General features: G+C 43.3%; 2 protein-coding genes across 10 annotated transcripts in view; one reads left to right on the top strand and one right to left on the bottom strand.

The window, feature by feature from the left end:
• The first annotated feature begins 5,445 nt into the window (after positions 1-5,445).
• LOC106568565 (tubulin polyglutamylase TTLL11-like) lies at positions 5,446-10,710 on the top strand. Its single transcript, XM_082974599.1, has 4 exons — positions 5,446-5,495; positions 5,587-5,814; positions 5,919-6,025; positions 9,888-10,710. The coding sequence occupies exons 1-4, from the start codon at positions 5,446-5,448 to the stop codon at positions 9,992-9,994; spliced, it is 492 nt and encodes a 163-aa protein (XP_082830725.1). The 3' UTR covers positions 9,995-10,710.
• A 6,455-nt stretch (positions 10,711-17,165) lies between these two features.
• The window catches only part of LOC106568602 (disabled homolog 2-interacting protein), a 242,985-nt gene continuing 234,442 nt past the window's right edge, over positions 17,166-25,708 (bottom strand). For all 9 annotated transcript variants that reach the window (XM_014139089.3, XM_014139084.3, XM_014139105.3 and 6 more), the window contains 2 exons: positions 24,779-24,866; positions 17,166-23,349 (listed from right to left, as the gene is read on the bottom strand). In XM_014139089.3, the coding sequence (XP_013994564.1) occupies positions 23,182-23,349; positions 24,779-24,866 (256 nt within the window). In that variant the 3' untranslated portion in view covers positions 17,166-23,181. The remainder of the gene's footprint in view (positions 23,350-24,778; positions 24,867-25,708) is intronic.

Raw genomic sequence — 25,708 nt, forward strand, 5'->3', positions numbered from 1 at the left:
TTATGTTTACAAGCCTACCTCAGCACATTCAGCCATTATATAGGAGAGAAATAAAGATACAGTCTACAGCAAGTTAAACCACACTGCTGAGAGTGCTACAGTTGAAGTCAGAAGTTTACATACACTTGGAGTCATTAAAACTCAACCACTCCACTCCATTCAACCACTCCAAAAATGTCTTGTTCACAAACTATAGTTTTGGCAAGTCAGTTAGGACATCTACTTTGTGCATCTACTTTGTGCACGACACAAGTAATTTTTCCAACAATTGTTTACAGACAGATTATTTCATGTATAATTAACTGTATCACAATTCCAGTGGGTCAGAAGTTTACATACACTAAGTTGACTGTGCCTTTCAACAGCTTGGAAAATTCCAGAAAATGATGTCATGGCTTTAGAAGCTTCTGATTGGCTAATTGACATCATTTGAGTGAATTGGAGCTGTACCTGTGGATGTATTTCAAGGCCTACCTTCAAACTCAGTGCCTCTTTGCTTGACATCATGGGAAGAAAAAGAAAATCAGCCAAGACCTCAGAAAAAATTGTAGAGCTCCACAAGTCTGGTTCATCTTTGGGAGCAATTTCCAAAAGCCTGAAGGTACCACGTTCATCTGTACAAACAATAGTACGCAAGTATAAACACCATGGGACCACGCAGCCATCATACCGCTCAGGAAGGAGACGCGTTCTGTCTCCTAGAGATTAACGTACTTTGGTGCGAAAAGTGCAAATCAATCCCAGAACAACAGCAGGGAACCTTGTGAAGATGCTGGAGGAAACAGGTACAAAAGTATCTATATCCACAGTAAACCGAGTCCTATATCGACATAACCTGGAAGGCTGCTCAGCAAGAAAGAAGCCACTGCTCCAAAACAGCCATAAAAAAGCCAGACTACGGTTTGCAACTGCACATGGGGACAAAGATCATACCTTTTGGAGAAATGTCCTCTGGTCTGATGAAACAAAAATAGAACTGTTTGGCCATAATGACCATCGTTATGTTTGGAGGAAAAAGGGGGAGGCTTGCAAGCCGACGAACACCATCCCAACCGTGAAGCACGGCGGTGGCAGCATCATGTTGTGGGGATGCTTTGCTGCAGGAGGGACTGGTGTGCTTCACAAAATAGATGACATCATGAGGGAGGAAAATTATGTGGATAAATTAAAGCAACATCTCAAGACATCAGTCAGGAAGTTAAAGCTTAGTCGCAAATGGATCTTCCAAATGGACAATGACCCCAAGAATACTTCCAAAGTTGTGGCAAAATGGCTTAAGGACAACAAAGTCAAGGTATTGGAGTGGCCATCACAAAGCCCTAACCTCAATCCTATAGAACATTTGTGGGCAGAGCGAGCAAGGAGGCCTACAAACCTGACTCAGTTACACCAGCTCTGTCAGGAGTAATGGGCCAAAATTCACCCAACTTATTGTGGGAAGCTTGTGGAAGGCTACCCGAAACGTTTGACCCAAATTAAACAATTTAAAGGCAATGCTACCAAATACTAATTGAGTGTATGTAAACTTCTGAAACACTGGGAATGTGATGAAAGCAATAAAAGCTGAAATAAATCATTCTCTCTAATATTATTCTGACATTTTACATTCTTAAAAAAAAGTGGTGATCCTAACTGACCTAAGACAATTTTTACTATTATTAAATGTCAGGAATTGTGAAAAACTGAGTTTAAATGTATTTGGCTAAGGTGTATATAAACTTCTGACTTCAACTGTACTTCATTTGTACTTAATTTGTCCTCGTGTGTGTGTGTGTGTGTGTGTGTGTGTGTGTGTGTGTGTGTGTGTGTGTGTGTGTGTGTGTGTGTGTGTGTGTGTGTGTGTGTGTGTGTGTGTGTGTGCCTGTCTCTGTGTGTGCTTGTGCTTATGTGGTGTGTGGGTGCTTGCACGTTTGCATCTCGCCGTGCGTGCATCCTCATAATAAGTTTCCACAGTGGGACAATGGTGCTAGACAGCTCTGAGACCCCTACACTCTCTCTGGTCTCTCTCTGCTCTCTCAATTCAATTCAATTTAAAGGCTTTATTGGCATGGGAAACATATGTTAACATTGCCAAAGCAAGTGAAATAGATAATAAACAAAGGTGAAATAAACAATAAAAATGTACAGTAAACATTACACTCACAGAAGTTCCAAAAGATTAAAGACATTTTAAATGTCATATTATGTCTATATACAGTGTTAAAACGATGTGCAAATAGTTAAAGTACAGCAGGGAAAATAAATAAACATACATTTGGGTTGTATTTACAATGGTGTTTGTTCTTCACTGGTTGCCCTTTTCTTGTGGCAACAGGTCACACATCTTGCTGCTGTGATTGCACACTGTGGTATTTCACCCAGTAGATATAGGAGTTTATCAAAATTGGCTTTGTTTTCGATTTCTCTGTTGATCTGTGTAATCTGAGGAAATATGTTTGTCTGATATTGTCATACATTTGGCAGGAGGTTAGGAAGTGCAGCTCAGTTTCCACCTCATTTAGTGGGCAGTGTGCACATAGCCTTTCTCTTGAGAGCCAGGTCTGCCTATGGCGGCCTTTCTCAATAGCAAGGCTACAGTGCGTTGCAAAAGTAATCATCCCCTTTGCGTTTTTCCTATTTTGTTGTATTACAACCTGTAATTTAAATGGATTTATATTTGGATTCCATGTAAAGGACATACACAAAATAGTCCAAGTTGGTGAAGTGAAATTAAAAAAATAACATGTTTCAAAAAAAAAAAAAAAATGTATAACAGAAAAGTGGTGCGTGCATATGTATTCACCCCTTTTGCTATGAAGCCCCTAATAAGATCTGGTGCAACCAATTACCTTCAGAAGTGACATAATTAGTTAAATAAAGTCCACCTGTGTGCAATCTAAGTGTCACATGATCTGTCACATGATCTCAGTATACATACACCTGTTCTGAAAGGCCACAGAGTCTGCAACACCACTAAGCAAGGGCCACCGCCAAGCAAGCGGCACCATGAAGACCAAGGAGCTCGCCAAAAGTTGTGGAGAAGTACAGATCAGGGTTGGGTTATAAAAAAATATCCAAAACTTTAAACATCCCACGGAGTACCATTAAATCCATTATTAAAAAATTGAAAGAATATGGCACCACAACAAACCTGCCAGGAGAGGGCAGCCCACCAAAACTCACAGACCAGGCAAGGAGGGCATTAATCAGAGAGGCAACAAAGAGACCAAAGATAACCTTGAAGGAGCTGTAAAGCTCCACAGCGGAGATTAGAGTATCTGTCCATAGGCCGTACACTCCACAGAGCTGGGCTTTACGGAAGACTGGCCAAACAAAAGCCATTGCTTGAAGAAAAAAACAAGCAAACACGTTTAGTGTTTCCCAGAAGGCATGTGGGAGACTCCCCAAACATATGAAAGAAGGTACTCTGGTCAGATGAGACTAAAATTGAGCTTTTTGGCCATCAAGGAAAACACTATTTCTGGCGCCAACCCAACACCTGTCATCACCCCGAGAATACCAGGGACTAGGAAACTGGTCAGAATTGAAGGAATGATGGATGGCGCTAAATACAGGGAAATTCTTGAAGGAAACCTGTTTCAGTCTTCCAGAGATTTGAGACTAGGACGGAGGTTCACCTTCCAGCAGGACAATGACCCTAAGCATACTGCTAAAGCAACACTTAAGTGATTTGAGGGGAAACATTTAAATGTCTTGGAATGACCTAGTCAAAGCCCAGACCACAATCCAATTGAGAATCTGTGGAATGACTTAAAGATTGCGGTACACCAGCTTGAAGGAGCTGGAGCAGTTTTGCCTTGAATAATGGGCAAAAATCCCAGTGGCTATAGAGACATACCCCAAGAGACTTGCAGCTGTAATTGCTGCAAAAGGTGGCTCTACAAAGTATTGACTTTGGGGGGCTGACTAGTTATGCACGCTCAAGATTTCTGATCTTTTGTCTTATTTCTTGTTTGTTTCACAATAAAAAATTATTTTCATCTTCAAAGTGGTAGGCATGTTGTGTAAATCAAATGAAATCAAAAAATCAATTTTAATTCCAGGTTGTAAGGCAACAAAATAGGAAAAATGCCAAGGGGTGTGAATTATTTCGCAAGCCACTGTATGATCACTGAGTCTGTACATAGTCAAAGCTTTCCTTAAGTTTGGTTCTGCCACTGTGTTCTCTCTGTTTAGGGCCAAATAGCATTCTAGTTTGCTCAGTTTTTTTGTTAATTCTTTCCAATGTGGGACTCTGTGGTGTCTCTCTCTTTCTCTCTCTCTCTCTATCTCTGTTCTCTCCCTGCTGTCTCACTCTGCTTTCTCACTCTGTTCTCTCTGCTCTCTCTCGCTCTCTGCTCTCTTGCTCTGTTCTCTCTCTGCTCTCTCTTTCTCTCTGTTCTCTCACTGTTCTCTCTGTTCTCTGTCTGTTTTCTCTTCTCTTTCTCTGTTCTCACTCTGCTTTCTCACTCTGTTCTCTCTGCTCTCTCTCGCTCTCTGCTCTCTTGCTCTGTGCTCTCTCTGCTCTCTCGCTCTCTCTGTTCTCTCTCTGCTATCTCTCTATCTCTTTCTGCTCTCCCTCTTTGGGTATATGAGAGCACCTCTAGAAGGATGAACTCCTTCTCTCCTCTTTGCTTCCCACTCTCCTCCCCTGCTTCCCACTCTCCTCCCCTGCTTCCCCTCTTTCCTCCCCTGCTTCCCCTCTTTCCTCCCCTGCTTCCCCTCTCTCTTCCCTGCTTTCCTCTCTCCTCCCCATCTTCCTCTCCCTCCTCCCCTCTGCCTTGGTTTCTCCTTGAACCATAAGAATGTTATCTTGTTTCCCTTTACTCTCTTCTCCTCCCCTCTCTTCTCTCTCTGCTCCTCTCCCTGGGTCTCCTAACACGGGCCCAGACGTCTGGCTACAGCCCTGAGAGAACAGAGAGGAGAGCTTAACATCTTCCTGTCACCACTTGGTTTCTGTCTTGTTTGTAGTCCATCTGGTTGCTGACCTTTAGGCGATATTTGCACCGTGTGTGTGTGACTGTGTGTGCATGAGAGTAGATGATTGTCCACAGCACAGTGCTTGTATAGATGGGAGATCTTATCTCTCAGTTGACCTGTAGAAGTGTAGAGGAGCGCAGTGAAACGTGCTCCCCCATCTACCACCACCACTACCTCCTCCACGCTCTTCCTCCATCCTCGTCCTCTTCCTCCTGCTCCCTCATCTACCACCTCCTCCTCCTCCTCCACGCTCTTCCTCCATCCTCATCCTCTTCCTCCTGCTCCCTCACCTACCACCTCCTCCTCCTCCTCCACACTCTTCCTCCATCCTCATCCTCTTCCTCCTGCTCCCTCATCTACCACCACCACCTCCTCCTCCACGCTCTTCCTCCATCCTCATCCTCTTCCTTCTGCTCCCTCATCTACCACCTCCTCTTTCTCTCCAGTAGTATATCAGCTGACTCATTAGTCTGGCCTTATGCTCCTATGTCCATTAAGGCCAGCCATTACTCATCCCTGCAGCCTGGGCATATAAGGTCACTCACAGACAGGATGGATACCGCTCCTATTCACTCATAGATCACTTCCTGTTAATAACTTCTCTCTCCCTCTCCCTCTCACCCCCAGAGCAGCAGCAGGAAGAGATGTTGATGGAGGCGGGGTCACCAGAGAGGGGGGCTGGGGAGGAGGGGGGGGTGTCCTGCTCTCTCTGTGTCTGAAGCAGGTGTCCCCTAAGTACACCAAGCAGTTCAGCTACCTGCGGACCGTGGAGCGCATTGCTGCCCTCTTCTTGCGGTTCTTGGGGGTCAAAGGTAACATGCGCCTGGGGCCCACCAACTTCAGAACCTTCATCAGGTACTACAGTACTATACTACCAAGTACTTAAATAAAAAGGGCATTATAAATACATATGATTGATTGATTTATTACTTGATTCATGATTGATTGTTTGATTGTAGGAACTGTAAGCTGAGCAACAGTAACCTCTCCATGGCGTCTGTGGATATCGTCTACATTGACATAACAAGGCGCTGGGCCAACATGCTGCCTGACTCCAGGGAAGCAGGTAAGCCTCCAGCCAATCAGAACTAGGCAGAACTAGCTGCGACCTTTTAGAATTGAACAGTTCTCTGAATCCCCTCTGACAGCGCAGTGACAACATTTGGGCGAGTACCCTCTATGAATGATTCACCAGAGGGGGCGGAAGGGAGGGGTGCAGCGGTACGGTTGATTGAATGTGATTCCATGGTTTTCTCTCATTGGGCTCAGCTGGGATGGAGGGACTGTTTTTAGCGGCGTGCAACGCAAGGAGTCGTGAGCTGAATATTTGGTTCTAGCCCAAAATGAGGGGGTGAGAATTTAGTCAGTAACCCTACGGGGGCAATAGGGAAACAGAGCCAATCTCTCACTGATGATTGGGTCACATTGCGAGGGAGGATGGTGTGTGTGTATGTTGGGGTGGGGGGGTGGGGGGGGGGGGGGGGGGGGATAAGGCAACTATTTATTAAAATAATGTTTTGTGTTGTGGGAAGTGAGAAATGCTGATTTAGGGCTTAAACTGAATGCTAAAAGCCCCTTATCACCTCAGAGGAAAGTCTCTCTCTCTCCCTCCCTTTTTCCGTCCCTCTCTTTACTTTGTGAAAATAACTATCTCTCCCTCCCTTTAATCCCTATTTTTCACTCATCCTAATGTTTTATTAAGAACCACTGCACAGTTTAATTTTTATTTTATTTATTTCACCTTTATTTAACCAGGTAGGCAAGTTGAGAACAAGTTCTCATTTACAATTGCGACCTGGCCAAGATAAAGCAAAGCAGTTCGACAACATACAAAAACACAGAGTTACACATGGAGTAAAACAACATACAATCAATGATGCAGTAGAAGAAAAAAAAATAAGACTATATACAAAGTGAGCAAATGATGTGAGATAAGGGAGGTAAAGGCAAAGAAATGCCATGGTGGAAAGGCATGGTAAAGAGCAGAGTAGAAGCTGGAATAAATGATGTGTAACTATATGAAAGAGATGTAGTCTACCTGGATGGTGTGTTTCTGGGTGTGTGTTAGGACAGTCTGAGCTCCCGTGTGTGTTGGTGAAGTTGATAGGTTTTTTAAAATTACATTGACCTCATTTTGATGTGGATACCTAGAGAGTAGTCTATGAACTGAGTCTATGAGCTGAGTTGGTGAGCCAAGGGTTAGGTTTGTTTATTTAGTTCCAATGAAGCATTAGCTCTAAACTGTAGCTGTGCCTTCAAGGTTTGTGTGGAGCTTTACCACTTCAGTAGATCTTATTTAGGAAGCACTAGTCAGATCTGTGGGAGAGTCATGAGATCCACATCCAGCGGGACAGGCAGGAGGAGGACAGCTGTGGGATTGAAGCAGCTCCTACTGCTTGCATGCCGTCTCTCGCTCCAAACATGAAGACTTAAAGGATGTAGAGAATATGTGAAATCCCTTTAACTTTTCAAAGCAGCTCAGCAGAAGTTTCTAGTAGCTCCTTCTTCAGGCTTGTATCCTTGGCTAGACATCCCCTTGGCACTGTGTGTGTGTGTGTGTATGTCATTTACTGGTTTAGTGTGGTTTATTATAAGTTCATCAGTATTGGAGAGTGACTTGACAATAATCGGGGGAATCAGTGAGATATACAGCGATGAACAGACACCTGGAAGAGTGAGTCATGAATTTAAATTATCTATTATGTGTTTAGAAGTCTATTTGGATCTAACCTTTCTGTCTTTGTCTTTCTTTCTTTCTTCTTCTTTCTTTCTTTCTTTCTTTCTTTCTTTCTTTCTTTCTTTCTTTCTTTCTCTCTCTCTCTCTTTCTCTCACTTCAAATCAAGGAGCTTTATTGGCATGGGAAACATATGTTAACATTGCCAAAGCAAGTGAAGTAGATAATAAACAAAAGATAAATAAATTATAAAATGAACAGTAGACATTACACTCACAGAAGTTCCAAAAAAATAAAGACATTTCAAATGTCATATTATGTGTATATGTACAGTGTTGTAACGATGTGCAAATGGTTAAAGTACAAAAGGGAAAGTAAATAAACATAAATATAGGTTGAACTTACAATGGTTATTCACTGGTTGCCCTTTTCTTGTGGCAACAGGTCACACATCTTTCTGCTGTGATGGCACACTGTGGTATTTCACCCAGTAGATATGGGAGTTTATCAAAGTCGGGTTTGTTTTCAAATTCTTTGTGGATCTGTGTAATCTGAGGTAAATATGTGTCTCTAATATGGGCATACATTTGGCAGGAGGTTAGGAAGTGCAGATCAGTTTCCACCTCATTTTGTGGGCAGTGCACATAGCCTGTCTTCTCTTGAGAGCCAGGTCTGCCTATGGCGGCCTTTCTCAATAGCAAGGCTATGGTCACTGAGTCTATACATAGTCAAAGCTTTCCTTTAGTTTGCGTCAGTCACAGTGGTCAGGTATTCTGCCACTGTGTACTCTCTGTTTAGGGCCAAATAGCATTCTAGTTTGCTCTGTTTCAAGTAATTATGTTTTTGTTTTGTCATGATTTGGTTGGGTCTAATTATGTTGCTGTCCTGGGGCTCTGTGGGGTCTGTTTGTGTTTATGGACATAGCCCCAGGACCAGCTTGCTTAGGGGACTCTTCTCCAGGTTCATCTCTCTGTAGGTGATGGCTTTGTTATGGAAGGTTTGGTAATCGCTTCCTTTTAGGTGGTTGTAGAATTGAACGTCTCTTTTCTGGATTTTGATCATTGGCGGGTTTCTGCCTAATTCTGCACTGCATGCATTATTTGTTTTTTTTACGTTGTACACAGAGGATATGTTTGCAGAAATCTGCATGCTGAGTCTCAATTTGGTGTTTGTCCCATTTTGTGAATTCTTGGATGGTGAGCGGACCCCAGACCTTACAACCATAAAGGGCAATGGATTCTATAACTGATTCAAGTATTTTTAGCCAGATCCTAATTGATATGTGAAATTGTATGTTCCTTTGGATGACATAGAAGGCCCTTCTTGCCTTGTTTCTCAGATCGTTCACAGCTTTGTGGAAGTTACCTGTGGCGCTGATGTTTAGGCCGAGGTATGTATAATTTTTTGTGTGCTCTAGGGCAACAGTGTCTAGATGGAATTTGTATTTGTGGTCCTGGCGACTGGACCTTCTTTGGAAGGTCTTTATTTTGGTCTTACTGAGATTTACTGTCAGGACCCAGGTCTGGCAGGATCTGTGTCGAAGATCTAGGTGCTGCTGTAGGCCCTCCTTGGTTGGTGACAGAAGCACCAGATCATCTGCAAACAGTAGACATTTGACTTCAGATTCTAGTAGGGTGAGGCTGGGTGCTGCAGACTGTGCCCTTGCCAATTCGTTGATGTATATGTTGAAGAGGGTGGGGCTTAAGCTGCATCCCTGTCTCACCCCACGGCACTGTGGAAAGAAATGTGTGTTTTCTGCCAATTTTAACCGCAGACTTGTCATTTGTGTACATGTATTTTATAATGTTGTATGTTTTTCCACCAACACCACTTTCCATCAATTTGTATAGCAGACCCTCATGCCAAATTGAGTTGAAGGCTTTTTTTTAAATCAACAAAGCATGAGAAGACTTTGCCTTTGTTTTGGTTTGTTTGTTTGTCAATTAGGATGTGCGGGGTGAATACGTGGTCTGTTGTACGATAATTTGGTAAAAAGCCAATTTGACATTTGCTCAGTACATTGTTTTCACTGAGGAAATGTACAAGTCTGCTGTTAATGCAGAGAATTTTATTTTCTCTCTCTCTCTCTCTCTCTCTCTCTCTCTCTCTCTCTCTCTCTCTCTCTCTCTCTCTCTCTCTCGCTCTCTCTCTCTCTCTCTCTCTCTCCCTCTCTCTCTCTCTCTCTCTCTCTCTCTCTCTCTCTCTCTCTCTTTCATCCTCTCCACCACATCTCTTCTATCCTTCTCCTGTCAGGCATGAGTCTCCAGGTGTTTGTGGAGGCTTTCTTCTACCCGGCCCAGCGCAGGTTCAAGTCTCTCTGCTGGAGATGTGTGAGGCTCAGCTGGAGAACCAGGGAGTAGGGGGTCCTGGAAGATCTCTTCCTGAGAACAGCACCTAGTCCAACAGGCGCTCTGTGAGCTACAGTAGGACCCACCCCGGCAGGACTCACCACCCCCACCATACATCCACCCCAGGCCAGGCCCTGTCAGCCCCCCAGCTCTGCTCCCCGGCCAACCTGCGCAGGGCCTCCTCCCAGGACTACCGGCTGCATCAGTGATTACGACCCCCCCACACACACAAGGCCAATGTAGAGAACTGACCTGACTCAGGGCCTCCTCCCAGGACTACCGGCTGCACCAGAGACTACGACCCACACACACACACAAGGCCAATGTAGAGAACTGACCTGACTCAGGGCCTCCTCCCAGGACTACCGGCTGGACCAGAGACTACAACCCACACACACACACAAGGCCAATGTAGAGAACTGACCTGACTCAGGGCTAAGAAGCTGTACTCCCACACACAGACCTCACAGAGGAGCACACAGACTGACTCCCTCTCCACTGGAAGTCCTCCAGGGTGTACTGTCAAGAGCAGACAGACAGATTTTAGGGAGCTGACCTCAGAGGCTGACTTCCAGGAGACCTGTTCTGGGCTTGATTACTTTTCCTTGTGAAGAGGAGAAGGGGGGGAGGAAGGTAGTGCATAAGGTGCTTGAGGAAGTGGGTGAACAAAGGATGAAGGTATATAGAGGGATAGAAGGGAGTTTGTTCTCTATTGGTGTGAGAGGTGTGTGTGTGTGTGTGTGTGTGTGTGTGTGTGTGTGTGTGTGTGTGTGTGTGTGTGTGTGTGTGTGTGTGTGTGTGTGTGTGTGTGTGTGTGTGTGTGTGTGTGTGTGTGTGTGTGTGTGTGTGTGTGTGTGTGTGTGTGTCTATCGCCAGGCCAATCAGGTCTAGAGGGGGAGATGGATGGTTGTAAAGCCCTGCTTGAAATGCAGTTATTGGTTCTTACCTCCAGGGTGGTGTGTGCCTCCTTTCATCCCCGTCAAGCTACCCACTGGACAATCACACACGTTTTGTTCTTCTATCCTCGTGGGGACCTGAAATTAATTTCCATTCAAAATCCTATTTTCCCTAATCCCTAACCTTAACCTGTTACCCAAACTCTAACTTCTAACCCTAAACCTAACCACTAACCCCTTAACCTAACTCTAATTCTAACCCTAACCCTAATTGTGACCCTAACCCAAAGCCTAACCCCTAAGCTTAAAATAGCCTTTGTCCTCATGGGGATGTGGGAAATGTCCCCCAGAGGGAGAGTTATCCTTGTTTTACTATCCTTGTGGGGACTTTCTTGGATTTTATGTCCCCACAAGGATAAAAGAACCAACCAACCCACACACACACACACACACACACACGCACGCACGCACGCACGCACGCACGCACACACACAGCAGTGTTACAATCACACAGTCAGTGTGTGTTTCTTGTATGTATCTGAGCATTTGCATGATAGCTTTAGAACCTATAACGTTTGCACAGGTGTGTGTGTGTGTGCATGTGTGTGCATGCATGTGTGTGTTATTGTATTTGCGATAATTGCCAGCGGTTCTGCCATTCGGCTGTTCCAGCTCACAGAAGCATATGTTTTGCGACTCGATACTGTGATTTTATTGGAATTCGATGCTCCAAACATATTGCTCACTGTATGTCTGCTGTAGAGGGACAAGAGAAAGCCATGAATATAAATGTTTTGGAATATAAAAGTGGTCAGCTCAAAACATGTTGACTCACCATTTAAAAGAAGATTGAGAACTAGCTATAGGCTGATAAATACATGTACAGCCGCTAGCTAGCTAACATTAACAACCAAGCAACATTTTCTATTATATATATATGTTATATTTGTAGTTTTTACAAGTCGATACTTGGAGTCACAGTATTGATATAAAACTAGCAAAAATTACGGGCCATGGTTTGATTTAGGACTGGGCATTTCCTCTGCTTTCATAACAATAACATAGCAGCCTTAGACACACAGCAGTGGGAAAGAGAGAGGGTCACTCAAAATGTCCACCACAGACCCAATGTCAGCACATCTTCTATGACATCCTATACCCTATGTAATGTACTGTATAGGAAATAAGGTGTGATTTCAGACAGAACCAGAGCTGTCATGTTTACAAATACCGTGTCATTCATATCCATAGGAATGTTTTAATAGTATTTTATTTCTGTTGGTTTGTTTTCCACATCATTTATTCACGTCAGTCATTGTCATCTATAAACAGTTGCTGTATTGCTTTGCTGCTTGCAGGAGAATAAAACTAAACAGTAAAGCTATCATGGTTCCTGCAGGACTGTGGGCTGCTGCTTGTCTACACTGAACACCATAACAAAGAACACACAAAATGTTTCTTTTTTTTTTTATTTGGGCTATGGCAGTCTTACAAATCAGTTTGACAGTGTTCTTGAAAGTAATTCAATCTGAAGACAGTATGGTTTGAAGTGACTGAAATGCATCAGAAAGGTATTGGGATGTTCAGAAGATCATCAGGCAATAAATAATTTAGCATGATCTTCTGTGTAGAAAAGAACATCATCATTGATGCTGTTCTTTTCCTCCCAGTGTGATTTAGTGCCTGGTCTCGTCCACTCAGTTCTAACGGCTTGTGGTCATTGTAGAGGGAAACAGAAGAGACACGTGTTGCTGAGAGTTATCTTTTTAGTGATGGGGTTATAATATGTTGTAGCTTAATAAACCATTCAAAAGATAGACACACATTTGTAGGAAGAAAACAGAAACCACTCTGTCTATTATAACTGCATCTAGTGGCTACGGGTTCTATGAACCAAGTGCAAATGTTCTCTCACGACCACATTTTCAACCCCTAATTTGGGAAACCCTGAGTTAAGACTATAGACGTTTGCTCCATCATCTCATACTGTACTCCACCACAGCATCTGAGAATATATGCTCAACCATGACCTCCACTGGGATGTACTGCACATCTGTTTATAGCACTGTAATACAGAATAAAGGACTGTATTTAAACCAGTTGAAAGGGTTTTTCTTGATGTCTCTATTAATGGATACTGACAGTTGTGTGTGTGTGTGTGTGTGTGTGTGTGTGTGTGTGTGTGTGTGTGTGTGTGTGTGTGTGTGTGTGTGTGTGTGTGTGTGTGTGTGTGTGTGTGTGTGTGTGTGTGTGTGTGTGTGCTGGCAGGTCCTATCATCCCTGAACTAGGCTGATTGATTAACATGAAGAGGTTAACCACTTGATGACTTATCTCTGATACTCAAACACTATGGCCTGTGACCTCCCCTCACCATTCTGTCTCTCTACCTCTCCCTCACTCTCTCTCTCTCCTCCCCCTCTTTCAGTCTTTCTTTCACCCTCCTCTTTATGCCACTTCTCTCTATTTCGATCTTTCTCTTTTCCCAATCATCCAACCCTCGCCCTACAGAAGAATGGGTTGAATACTGGATACTGATTGGAGAGCATGAGAGAGTGGGATCCCCCTCATTAATCAGTGTTAGAGTGGGATCCCCTTCATTAATCAGTGTTAGAGTGGGATCCCCCTCATTAATCAGTGTTAGAGCGGGATCCCCCTCATTAATCAGTGTTAGAGTGGGATCCCCTTCATTAATCAGTGTTAGAGTGGGATCCCCCTCATTAATCAGTGTTAGAGTGGGATCCCCTTTATTAATCAGTGTTAGAGTGGGATCCCCCTCATTGATCAGTGTTAGAGTGGGATCCCCTTCATTAATCAGTGTTAGAGTGGGATCCCCTTCATTAATCAGTGTTAGAGTGGGATCCCCCTCATTAATCAGTGTTAGAGCGGGATCCCCCTCATTAATCAGTGTTAGAGTGGGATCCCCTTCATTAATCAGTGTTAGAGTGGGATCCCCTTCATTAATCAGTGTTAGAGTGGGATCCCCCTCATTAATCAGTGTTAGAGTGGGATGTTGCTGCTGTTGATCTGACTGAGTTCATGTTTGATGTGCCCTCAATGTTCTCACTCTGGCTAGTGGAGCGGCTATAGAGGTAGGCAGGGAGGCAGGCAAGGAGACAGAGAGACAAGCAGGGAGACAGAGAGATAGGCAGTGAGACAGAGAGGCGATCAGGGCGGGAGGGAGGCAAGCAGTGAGGGAGACTGGGAGACAGTCTGCCCAGGGAGGGAGGCAGGGAGGGAGAGCGAGAGGCAGTCAGCCCAGGCAGGCAGGGAGGGAGAGAGGCGCTAAGTGAGCCTCGCGGGGAGCAATTAGAGACATCTCTGTGAAATAAACACGATGAGTAGGCTCTATTAATGAGTTCCGTTCCCTACCCACTGACTGCCCCCTCCCTCCCTGCTCCCTGCTCCCTGCTGCTGGGCCTGAGTCAATGGAAATACATTCATTAGTTCAATCAGTCCAACACAACAGCCTTTGAAGTGTATGTGGACAGCCAAGGTGTTATATTATTGTGTTAAAGGATAGCAGTGATGCTCTGATTTACATCGTTCTGGGCTCCCTGTGTCTAATCTTTGATCTTAGATTTGTTAGATCTTACAATGTAATATAAATATTCTACACCGTCTAATATGTGGACCACAGGGCACTGATTCTACACTGGTGTTAAGCCTCTGCCGGGGTCTCCTGAAACTGTAGCCGTCCTACACTGAATAACTGTGTACCGTATGCTCCGACGTGTCCAGTAAGACCTACACTGAATAACTGTTAGTATTCCATGTATAAACCTACACTGAATAACTGTTAGTATTCCATGTATAGACCTACACTGAATAACTGTTAGAATACCATGTATAGACCTACACTGAATAACTGTTAGTATTCCATGTATAGACCTACACTGAATAACTGTTAGTATTCCATGTATAAACCTACACTGAATAACTGTTAGTAATCCATGTATAGACCTACACTGAATAACTGTTAGTATTCCATGTATAAACCTACACTGAATAACTGTTAGAATACCATGTATAGGTCTACACTGAATAACTGTTAGACTACCATGTACAGACCTACATAGGAAATAGCACACTTTAATGGACTGACTGTAATACATGACAAAAATAACGTCTACCTCAGGTAAGGTAGGATAGAGGTTTTGTGCATTTTCAGCTATTACGTTTTGGAGCATTCTCCCTCTTTTCCTCTTCTGTCCATCTTTTTCCTTCTTCTCTCCCAGCTACTGTGGGGAATAACAATCAGGCAGTATATAGGTCAGCCTAGCTGAGGAGCATGCACCATCCACTACCCCTCTTTTACATCTCTCTCCATCTTCCTCTCTATCGCTCGCCCTCTTTTACCTCTCTCCCTCCACATTCCCCTCTAAATAGCTCTCTTCATCACCCTATTACTGGACTGAGCAGCTTTGAAAATGTGTTCATTTTCTCATTATAAGCCAAGTTGTATCTGATTTACCACCTGTCAATCATCTGAAACAGTGTTTACCAAATGATAGGTCTGCAACCACTGGTGGGTCACGGTTGAATTATAGGTTGTGGCTGGAAATATGTTAAGGTGTCCGATGTGTCACATGAAAAATGCATATACAGTTGATGTCCGAAGTTTACATACACTTAGGATGGAGTCATTAAAACCCGTTTTTCAACATCTCCACATTTCTTGTTAACAAACTATAGTTTTGGCAAGTCGGTTAGGACATCTACTTTGTGCATGACACAAGTCATTTTTCCAACAACTGTTTACAGGCAGATTATTTCACTTATAGTTCACTGTATCACAATTCCAGTGTGTCAGAAGTTTACATACACTAAGTTGACTGTGCTTTTAAACAGCTTGGAAAATTCCAGAAAATTATGTCATGGCTTTAGAAGCTTCTGATAGGCCAATTGACATAATTTGAGTCAGTTGGAGGTATACTTGTGGATGTATTTCAAGGCCTACCTTCAAACTCAGTGCCTCTTTGCTTGACATCATGGGAAAATCAAAAGAAATCAGCCATGGCCTCAGAAAAAAATTGTAGAGCTCCACAAGTCTGGTTCATCCTTGGGAGCAATTTCCAAAAGCCTGAAGGTACCTCGTTCATCTGTACAAACAATAGTACAACACCATGGGACCACGCAGCCGTCATACCACTCAAGAAGGAGACGCGTTCTGTCTCCTAGAGATTAACGTACTTTGGTGCGAAAAGTGCAAATCAATCCCAGAACGACAGCAGAGAACCTTGTGAAGATGCTGGACGAAACAGGTACAAAAGTATCTATATCCACAGTAAAACGAGTCCTATATCAACATAACCTGGAAGGCTGCTCAGCAAGAAAGAAGCCACTGCTCCAAAACTGCCATAAAAAAGCCAGACTACGGTTTGCAACTGCACATAGGGACAAAGATCATACCTTTTGGAGAAATGTCCTCTGGTCTGATGAAACAAAAATAGAACTGTTTGGCCATAATGACCATCGTTATGTTTGGAGGAAAAGGGGGGAGGCTTGCAAGCCGAAGAACACCATCTCAACGGTGAAGCACAGGGGTGGCAGCATCATGTTGTGGGGGTGCTTTGCTGCAGGAGGGACTGATGCATTTCATAAAATAGATGGCATCATGAGGGAGGAAAATTATGAAGCAACATCTCAAGACATCAGTCAGGAAGTTAAAGCTTGGTCGCAAATGGGTCTACCAAATGGACATTGACCCCAAGAATACTTCCAAAGTTGTGGCAAAATGGCTTAAGGACAACAAAGTCAAGGTATTGGAGTGGCCATCACAAAGCCCTGACCTCAATCCCATAGAAAATTTGTGAGCAGAACTGAAAAAGTGTGTGCGAACAAGGAGGCCTACAAACCTGACTCAGTTACTCCTGCTCTGTCAGGAGGAATGGGCCAAAATTCACCCAACTTATTGTGGGAAGCTTGTGGAAGGGTACCCAACACGTTTGACCCAAGTTAAACAATTTACAGGCAATGCTACCAAATACTAATTGAGTGTATGTAAACTTCTGAAACACTGGGAATTTGATGAAAGAAATAAAAGCTGAAATAAATCCTTCTCTCTACTATTATTCTGACATTTCACATTTTTAAAATAAAGTGGTGATCCTAACTGACCTAAGACAGGGAATTTTTACTAGGATTAATTGTCAGGAATTGTGAAAAACTGAGAATGTGTTTGGCTAAGGTGTATGTAAACTTCCGACTTCAACTGGCATATACATTTGAGAAGTCCTTTTTGGAAAATATGTTTACCACAGTGGCAAAGAACACACAAGGCAGAGGCTTAAAATAGCTAAATAAAACTTTAATAAGTCTAGTTGCAAATGTACATAAATTGCACAGCCACATTGTTTTGAATATATCATCAACACAAACAAATTCATCTGTACATTATTGTTTTCACCACTGTTGTCCAAGGAAGCAGAATCCAGCAAATACTTCACTTTCAACATACTTACAAAAGTATTTTCTAAGATATTAGAAAACATACAACATCTTTTACTTTATTTATAGATGTATATTTAGTTTATAGTATTTTTCTCACTGGCTCTAACTGTACTGTATGTATAATGAGTTTGTGTGGCTACAGAGACATCATCATCACGTTTCTCACTCTGACTCTCCTATATTCTCTAACAACTTAATGAAGGTGGAACAGAGCTGGGATGTTACCAGAAACATACCCAAGATTTAGAATTGACAGCCACATGAAAGGACATTGCATTCCCTATTTCTATGGAAGAGGCTTCATGTTGTGTTGCCCTGATAATACTAATAGATCATTAGAAGGTTTATACCAGTACTAATCTAGCTGATTTGGGAGAGTTGGCATTTCAATGGCACAGGGTACTTTGTAAGGTAGGGATCCACTGTAAAGGGCTACGGGTGAGAAGTGTAGACTACTCAGGGGACTAGACTTAAGTCCCTAATATCACAGTCAGTATTCTCTTTTCCCCTTCAAACTGTGGAAATAAAATACATTGGTAGTGTACTCCACGACATGGCTAACCAAGCCCGGAGTGCACACTTCTGCAGTCCAAAAGACGGGGGTTTTATGGAATGTAGACCAACAATGCTTAAAACCTCATTTGAAAAGTGCATAGAGCTGGGTTGATGAGAAATGGGATTTTGTGCTTGTGTTTCTCTTTCTCCACAATTGATTGGTCATAGAACGCTGGACGTTTGGATTCTCCCTGTCCTCTACACACCTGAAATCACCCAACACTTCTCAACAGTAAACTGTCATTTTACATTTTTTTGCAACTAATAATTTTAAAGTGGTTTTCCCTTGATCGAAAAAGACAATAATGAATGTGGCGGTGGAGAGGAGAGACTTAGATCTCCAGGCTAAAACCTGGAGATCTAACTGAACAGGACAGATGACTGACTGAGCTTTTTACAATTTACATGATGTCATATCGATCGATAGAGCACTATTATTGAACACAAGGTACATTAAAAAAAACTATTTTTAACATTAGGTAAAAATATTGTGAACATTTAATTTACACTCGTCTCCAAGCCTGTCCAGCCTCTTGATACACTAATCGTTATCATATACTGTACCAGTCAAACGTTTGGACACACCTTCTCATTCAAGGGTTTTCTTTATTTTGACTATTTTCTACATTGTAGAATAATAGTGAAGACATCAAAACTATGAAATAACACATGTCATGTAGTCATGTAATCATGTAGCTACCAAAAAAGTGTTAAACTAATCAAAATATATTTTATATTGTAATGTGTACGCTAATAAATCGGGAAGCAAGTACAGGGAGTGAATTTAATAAATATGGAACATGGAACAAAACAAGAAACACGAGTAGCGTACAGACATGAAAAATATAAAACAGAGTCAATAACTCCTGGGGAAAGAACGAAAGGGAGTGACAGATATAGGGGAGGTAATCAGGAAGGTGAGTGTAACGATGACAGGTGTGCATAATAATGAGTAAACTGGCGACAACGAGCATCAGAGAGGGGGAGCGGGAGTAAACGTGACAGTACCCCCTCCCTAACATGCGGCTCCAGCCGCAGGACACCGACCAGAGGGACGGTCCCGAGGACCGGCAGCGGGCCGATCGCTTCTGCTGAGACGCGGGAACCTGCAGAGCCAGCTGAGACGCAGGAACCTGTAGAGCCAGCTAAGGCATGGGAGCCCGACGAGCCGGCTGAGGCATGGAAGCCTGATGAGCAAACCGAGGCTTGAGAGCCTGTCGAGCCAGCTGTCATGGAAGCCTGACGAGCCAGCTGAGGCATCCCTGGTTGCTTCGGCAGCCGCCCTTGGACCCGACGTCACCCGTAAAAAAAAAGAATCCCTGTTGCTTCCCTTTGGTGAGGTGTTATTCTATAACGTGTACGCTAATAATGTCTACGCTAATAACCGGGAACCAAGTACAAGGAGTGAGTTTAATTAATAAACGAACATGGAACAAAACAAAAAACACGAGTAGTGTACAGACATGAAACATATAAACAGAGTCAATAACGCCTGGGGAAAGAACCAAAGGGAGTGACAGATATAGGGGAGGTAAATCAGGAAGGTGAGTGTAACGATGACAGTTGTGCGTAATAATGAGTAAACTGCCGACAACTAGCGCCAGAGAGGGGGAGCGGGAGTAGACGTGACATATATTTTAGATTCTTCAAAGTAGCCACCCTTTGCCTTGATGACAGCTTTGCACACTATTGGCATTCTCTCAACCAGTTTCATCTGGAATGCTTTTCCAACAGTCTTGAAGGAGTTCCCACATATGCTGAGGACATGTTGGCTGCTTTTCCTTCACTCTGCGGTCTAACTCATCCCAAACCATCTCAATTGGGTTGAAGTTTGGTGATTGTGGAGGCCAGGTCATCTGATGCAGCACTCCATCACTCTCCTTCTTGGTCAAACGCCCTTACGCAGCCTGGAGGTTTGTTGGGTCATTGTCCTGTTGAAAAACAAATGATAGTCCCACTAAGCGTAAACCAGGTAGGATGGCGTATCACTGAATTCTAAATAAATCACCGACAGTGTCACCAGCAAAGCACCCCCACACATCACACCTCCTCCTCCATGCTTCACGGTGGGAACCACACATGCGGAGATCATCCATTCACCTACTCTGTGTTTAACAAAGACATGGAGGTTGGAACCAAAAATCTCACATTTGGATTCATCAGACCAAAGGACAGATTTCCACCGGTCTAATGTCCATTGCTCATGTTTTTTTGCCCAAGCAAGTCTCTTCTTCTTATTGGTGTCCTTTAGTAGTGGTTTCTTTGCAGCAATTTGACCACGAAGCCCTGATTCACGCAGTCTCCTCTGAAGAGTTGATGTTGAGATGTGTCTGTTACTTGAACTCTGTGAAGCATTTATTTGGGCTGCAATCTGAGGTGCAGTTAACTCTAATGAACTTATCTTCTGCAGCAGAGGTAACTCTGGGTCTTCCTTTCCTGTGGTGGTCCTCGTGAGAGCAAGTTTCATCATAGCCTTGATGGTTTTTGCTACTGCACTTGAAGAAACTGTCAAAGTTCTTGAAATGTTCCATATTGACTGACCTTCATGTCTTAAAGTAATGATGGACTGTCATTTCTCTATACTTATTTGAGCTGTTCTTGCCATAATATGGACTTGGTCTTTTGCTAAATTTGGCTATCTTCTGTATACCACCCATACATTGTCACAACACAACTGATTGGCTCAAATGCGTTAAGAACAGTCTTCCCTGTGGCTCAGTTGGTAGAGCATGGTGTTTGCAACGCCAGCATGGTGTGTGCAATGCCAGGGTTGTGGGTTCGATTCCCACGGGGGGCCAGTACAGAAAACATTTTTTAAAAATGCATGAAATGAAATGTACGCATTCACTACTGTAAGTCGCTCTGAATAAGAGCGTCTGCTAAATGACTAAAATGTAAATGTATGAAGGAAATACATTACTTTAACAAGGCACACTTGTTAATTGAAATGCAGGTGACTACCTCATGAAGCTGGTTGAGAGAATGCCAATAGTGTGCTAAGCTGTCATCAAGGCAAAGGGTGGCTACTTAATATATTTTGATTTGTTTAACACTTTTTTGGTTACTACATAATTCCATATGTGTTATTTCATAGTTTTGATGTCTTCACTATTATTCTACAATGTAGAAAATAGTAAAAATAAAGAAAGAACCCTTGAATAAGTAGGTGTGTCCAAACTTTTGACTGGAAACTGTATATAATAGGATATATAATCACATATTATATATGTTTATTTCTGCAGCAACTCATAAAGTTCATCATCTTCCTATATTGGCAACCGAAAACAAAAGCTGACACAGTCTGGCGCTACCATTGGTTATAGCACCAAAATGAAGCATGCAGATTTCATCACTCTTATTAATTCATCTGTAAAGGTAAGAAAAAGGAATAGAAAAATATACCAAATATAGATGCTGAAATGTCTGGTGGGGGCGAGCCGAACAGCAGCTATAGGATCATTCAGAAGGACTTATACACCCAATATTAAGACCAACTGTGTTTGAGTAGCATCTTCACATTCAGAAGAGCGAGAGAGAGGGAGAGAGGGAATGAAGGAGAAGAGGAGAGAAATAGAGGGGAGACAGATGCTTGAAAGCGAAGTGGGAGTCACAGTCTCGATGCAGCATGCTTCATTGACATTAATTAGCAAACAGGAGTTTTAAGAGTAACATTCTTACTTAAGAGTTTTAAGAAAAAGTAATATTCTAATCTGTGAGGTCACGTGACCGACACCAGTCCAGTGTATAGTATAATGTTGTGTTAAACAACACAACTCTCTCTCTCCTTGTATGACAGGGGCTATGAGACCAACCATGGCTGGTGGGAGGAGCTATAGGAGGACAGGCTCATTGTAATGGCTGGAATGGAGTTTTGGAATGGAGTCAAACATGTGGTTTCCCTGTGCTTGATACCATGTTTGACTCCATTCATTCCATTCCAGCCAGTACAATGAGCCAGTCCTATAGCTCCAAATGCAGAGGGACACACAACCAACATACGACATTGTTTCAACGTTGACTCAACATTAATGATGAAGGACTAAAGCAAACCTCGACCCAACCAGGTCTGTCTAGAAAACCTGGATAAACTAAAGGTTAAGAAGAAATAAAATAGCATTCTAACTATTTCATCTGTTGATGGTGCTACTCACTGCATAGTGTGCAGTCTCTCCCCTTATGCCCTATAATACACAGTATAGCTGCAGTCTTTCAAACAGGAAAAATACACCTCAAACGCTCAACCAGCCACCCCTTGGAACGGGCTGCTTTCATATTTGACATGGTCAAATATAACTATATCTCATGTATACTTTATAGAGGAAAAAAATAAATATGCATACATCTATATTAAATATCATTAATATAGTCTCACATATAGTTCATTATTTAGGGTTTATAATACATTACGTGATGTATTTATACAATATATTTATTCCTTTACAAATCCACAGTATTATAAGTTGTGCCTTTTATGGCAGGAAGAAGGGGGCTGAAGGACAAAGTAGAGGTGTGTTCCTTACTTAAGGCGTTTCATGTACCAATAACTTTCACAAAGTGCACTATGTAGGGGACATGGGGGTAGGGGATAGTGGGGCACTTTGGAACACACTCAAGGACTTAAAAATCAGTTTGGACAAAAAATATTTCAAAGCTCCTATTTGGTTTTTAAAAGAATGAGATAAGATCTAAATAAACCATTGTTTTTGTTATTGTTTTGTACAAGGTTCACGTAACCTGCTCCTAACAGAGAGAAGAAGAGAGGACGTCAGGAAAGGAGAGAAAACAGAGGAGAAGAGAAAAGAGGAGAGGAAAGGAAAGGAGAACAGAGAAGAAGAGAAGAGGAGAGTAAAGAGGTTTTGGGTGACTATCTGATAGACAATGTGTTGATTATATAGTGGTTTGACCCAAGCTTTAGGGAAGAGAGCCTGAAATTGTCCCAGCAACTGCATACATCCAATGGAAACATCCAAGTCGATTGATTGACGGAGAGTTCAGTTCATATCTACAGCGTGTCCCGGCTTCTCCTCTGCAGGGCACATCTGGTGTTCAGCTCTGTCCATTGATTTGCTGTCTCTTTCCTGGTCTGCTGTCTGTCAAACTGAAGTCCCACCTCCTCGCTTGGCTCCTGGCAGTGGTCTCCTCACTCACATTCTCCTCACCATGTAGTGTCCATATAAGGAAGTGTCCTCTACAAGCACCAGCCAACACACACACACACACACACACACACACACACACACACACACACACACACACACACACACACACACACACACACCCTCTCTCTCTCTCTGACTCTAGCAGTTGCTGCTGTTCCTGAACTCTCCGTTCTCCGTGATCTGGAGCTTGGTGGGGTTGGTGGGGGAGATGCCGTTGCGGGTCTGCATGCTGTAGCGCTCCTTCAGCTGGGTCAGGGCACTCATCAGACGGGCGTTGGCCGCGTCCAGAGACGCTATACGTTTCTCCTGCAGAGAGAGATAGAAAGAGAGAGAGAGAAACACTGGATTAGAGAGGTAGAGACGGAGGAAAGTGGTAGACAGCAACGATTGAGATACCAAATATAGACCTGTGCAAAGATAGGTGGTGAAGTACAAAGACAACTAGACAGCCAGACAAGCAGACACATTCATGGAAACATTTTATTGTAGTTTCCTGCTCCTGTTAGTGTCTGTGTGCGGGGTTAACTGAATCATCTATAGTCCTGTCGCATTCATCCACCCGAGGTGTTCTCTTATTCACTATTCACCTCTCTCCCTCTCTCTTCTCTCTTCTCCCTCTCTCCTTAATGAGCTTTCCATATTCATGCTCTCTGTCTGTTGACTCAGGGAGCGGCTCATTGCCTTACCACTGCCAGTTTGTTTCCACACTCAACTCCCATTACTTTACTGTGCGGATGAGCGGGGGGGGGGGGGGGGTGTGTGTGTGTGTGTGTGTGTGTGTGTGTGTGTGTGTGTGTGTGTGTGTGTGTGTGTGTGTGTGTGTGTGTGTGCATCGCTGTCAGTGAGTTGACATTGAGGAGTCTTTTAACACTAGATCCATTCAACTTTGTTTAACTCACATAACTCATAAGTTTGTGTGTATGCAACATGTCTGGATCAGAAAATGCTACAACACAGAGCAGGAGGAGACAGAATTTACAGTTAAAATGAGTCACCTTGTTTCAACACGCTTGTCGACAGACAGGCTGGGAGAATAATGTAAATGTAGATATTAGTTAGTCTGTAAGACTAAAGCGAAGAGTCGTGCTGCGCTCAGCCATCCGAGCCTAGTCACTGCCACAGAGATCTGACAGCTTGAATTAAACATCTCTATGTATTTCCATGTTCTGTCAGCCTTCACGTCCTGTAGCAGACGACACACTCATACACACAGGGACGGATGTACACACATAACAATACATCCCAATATATTGTGCACAGTTGACTAGGAGCTACATGGGCTTCTGGATATTCTCCAAGAGTCTCTCTACATGAGGTTTAAACATTGCAAACAGGAAGTGCGTGTGTGTGTGCTCAACTCATTCTAAGATGTTTATAATGACCTGCAGTACTGTTTCATGACACTAGGGACCGCCCTGCTCTCTCTATTTATTTGATTTGATTTGTTTTATTTAACCTTTATTTAACTAGGCAAGTCAGTTAAGAACACATGATTATTTACAATGTCGGCCTACCCCGGACGACACTGGGCCAATTGTGCATCGCTCTATGGGTCTCCCAATCACGGCCTGATGTGATACAGCCTGGATTCAAACCAGGGACTGCAGTGACACCTCTTGCACTGAGATGCAGTGCCTTAGACCGCTACGCCACTCGGGGGCCCTATGGGGCCCTATGGGGCTTTAAACAGTCAACAAACTGACTGTATGGAGTTGATTATGTGACTGACTCTCACCTGTGCATCAATTATCTTCTGTTTGGAGTCAACCACAGCCTGCATGTCATTGTGATCTTTCTTCAGCTCCTCTTCCACCGACATTAACCTGGACACACACACACACACACACACACACACACACACACACACACACACACACACACACACACACACACACACACACACACACACACACACACACACACACACACACACACACACACAGAGACACACAGTTAAAGGGACATTAGCAACACAAAGCACAACAGACACCCAGCGTATGAAATAAGGTGGAGTATGTGGATACAGAACAGAATCATGTGTGTGCTGTGTGTTACTCTGGCTCACACTAGTCTGGCAGGACTACAGACTGGAACTGAGTTTATAAGAGGGGTATTTTGGGCCTGCTGGTCTGTTAGTACTTTAGATCTGTATGTAGAGTATAATATGTTTAATATAGTTATTAGAATGAGGGTCTCTTGGGACTGCTGGTCTGTTATGCATTTAGGAGGTGTGTGTACAACTTCTGAGTTTGTGAGAGGTGTGTGTAGGGGTGTACAACTTCTAACTGAGTTTGTGAGAGGTGTGTGTAGGGGTGTACAACTTCTAACTGAGTTTGTGAGAGGTGTGTGTAGGGGTGTACAACTTCTCACTGAGTTTGTGAGAGGTGTGTGTAGGAGTGTACCACACTTCTAACTGAGTTTGTGAGAGGTGTGTGCATCTCGGCACTCTTGTCTGCAAGGTGTTTTAGAAATATGGATAACAGTACATTCACTTGAATTGAGTTTGTGAAATGTGTATGTATTGAGTTGTGTGTGAGTGTATGCGTGTGTGCTTGTCTGTGTGTGTGCTTGTGTCTGTGTCTCTGTGTGTGTGTGTGTGTGTGTGTGTGTGTGTGTGTGTGTGTGTGTGTGTGTGTGTGTGTGTCAGCTCTAATTCAGTTAGCAG

This window comes from Salmo salar, chromosome 01, assembly GCF_965601325.2.
Source record: "Salmo salar chromosome 01, fSalSal1, whole genome shotgun sequence".
NCBI classification, from domain to species: Eukaryota; Metazoa; Chordata; class Actinopteri; order Salmoniformes; family Salmonidae; genus Salmo; species Salmo salar.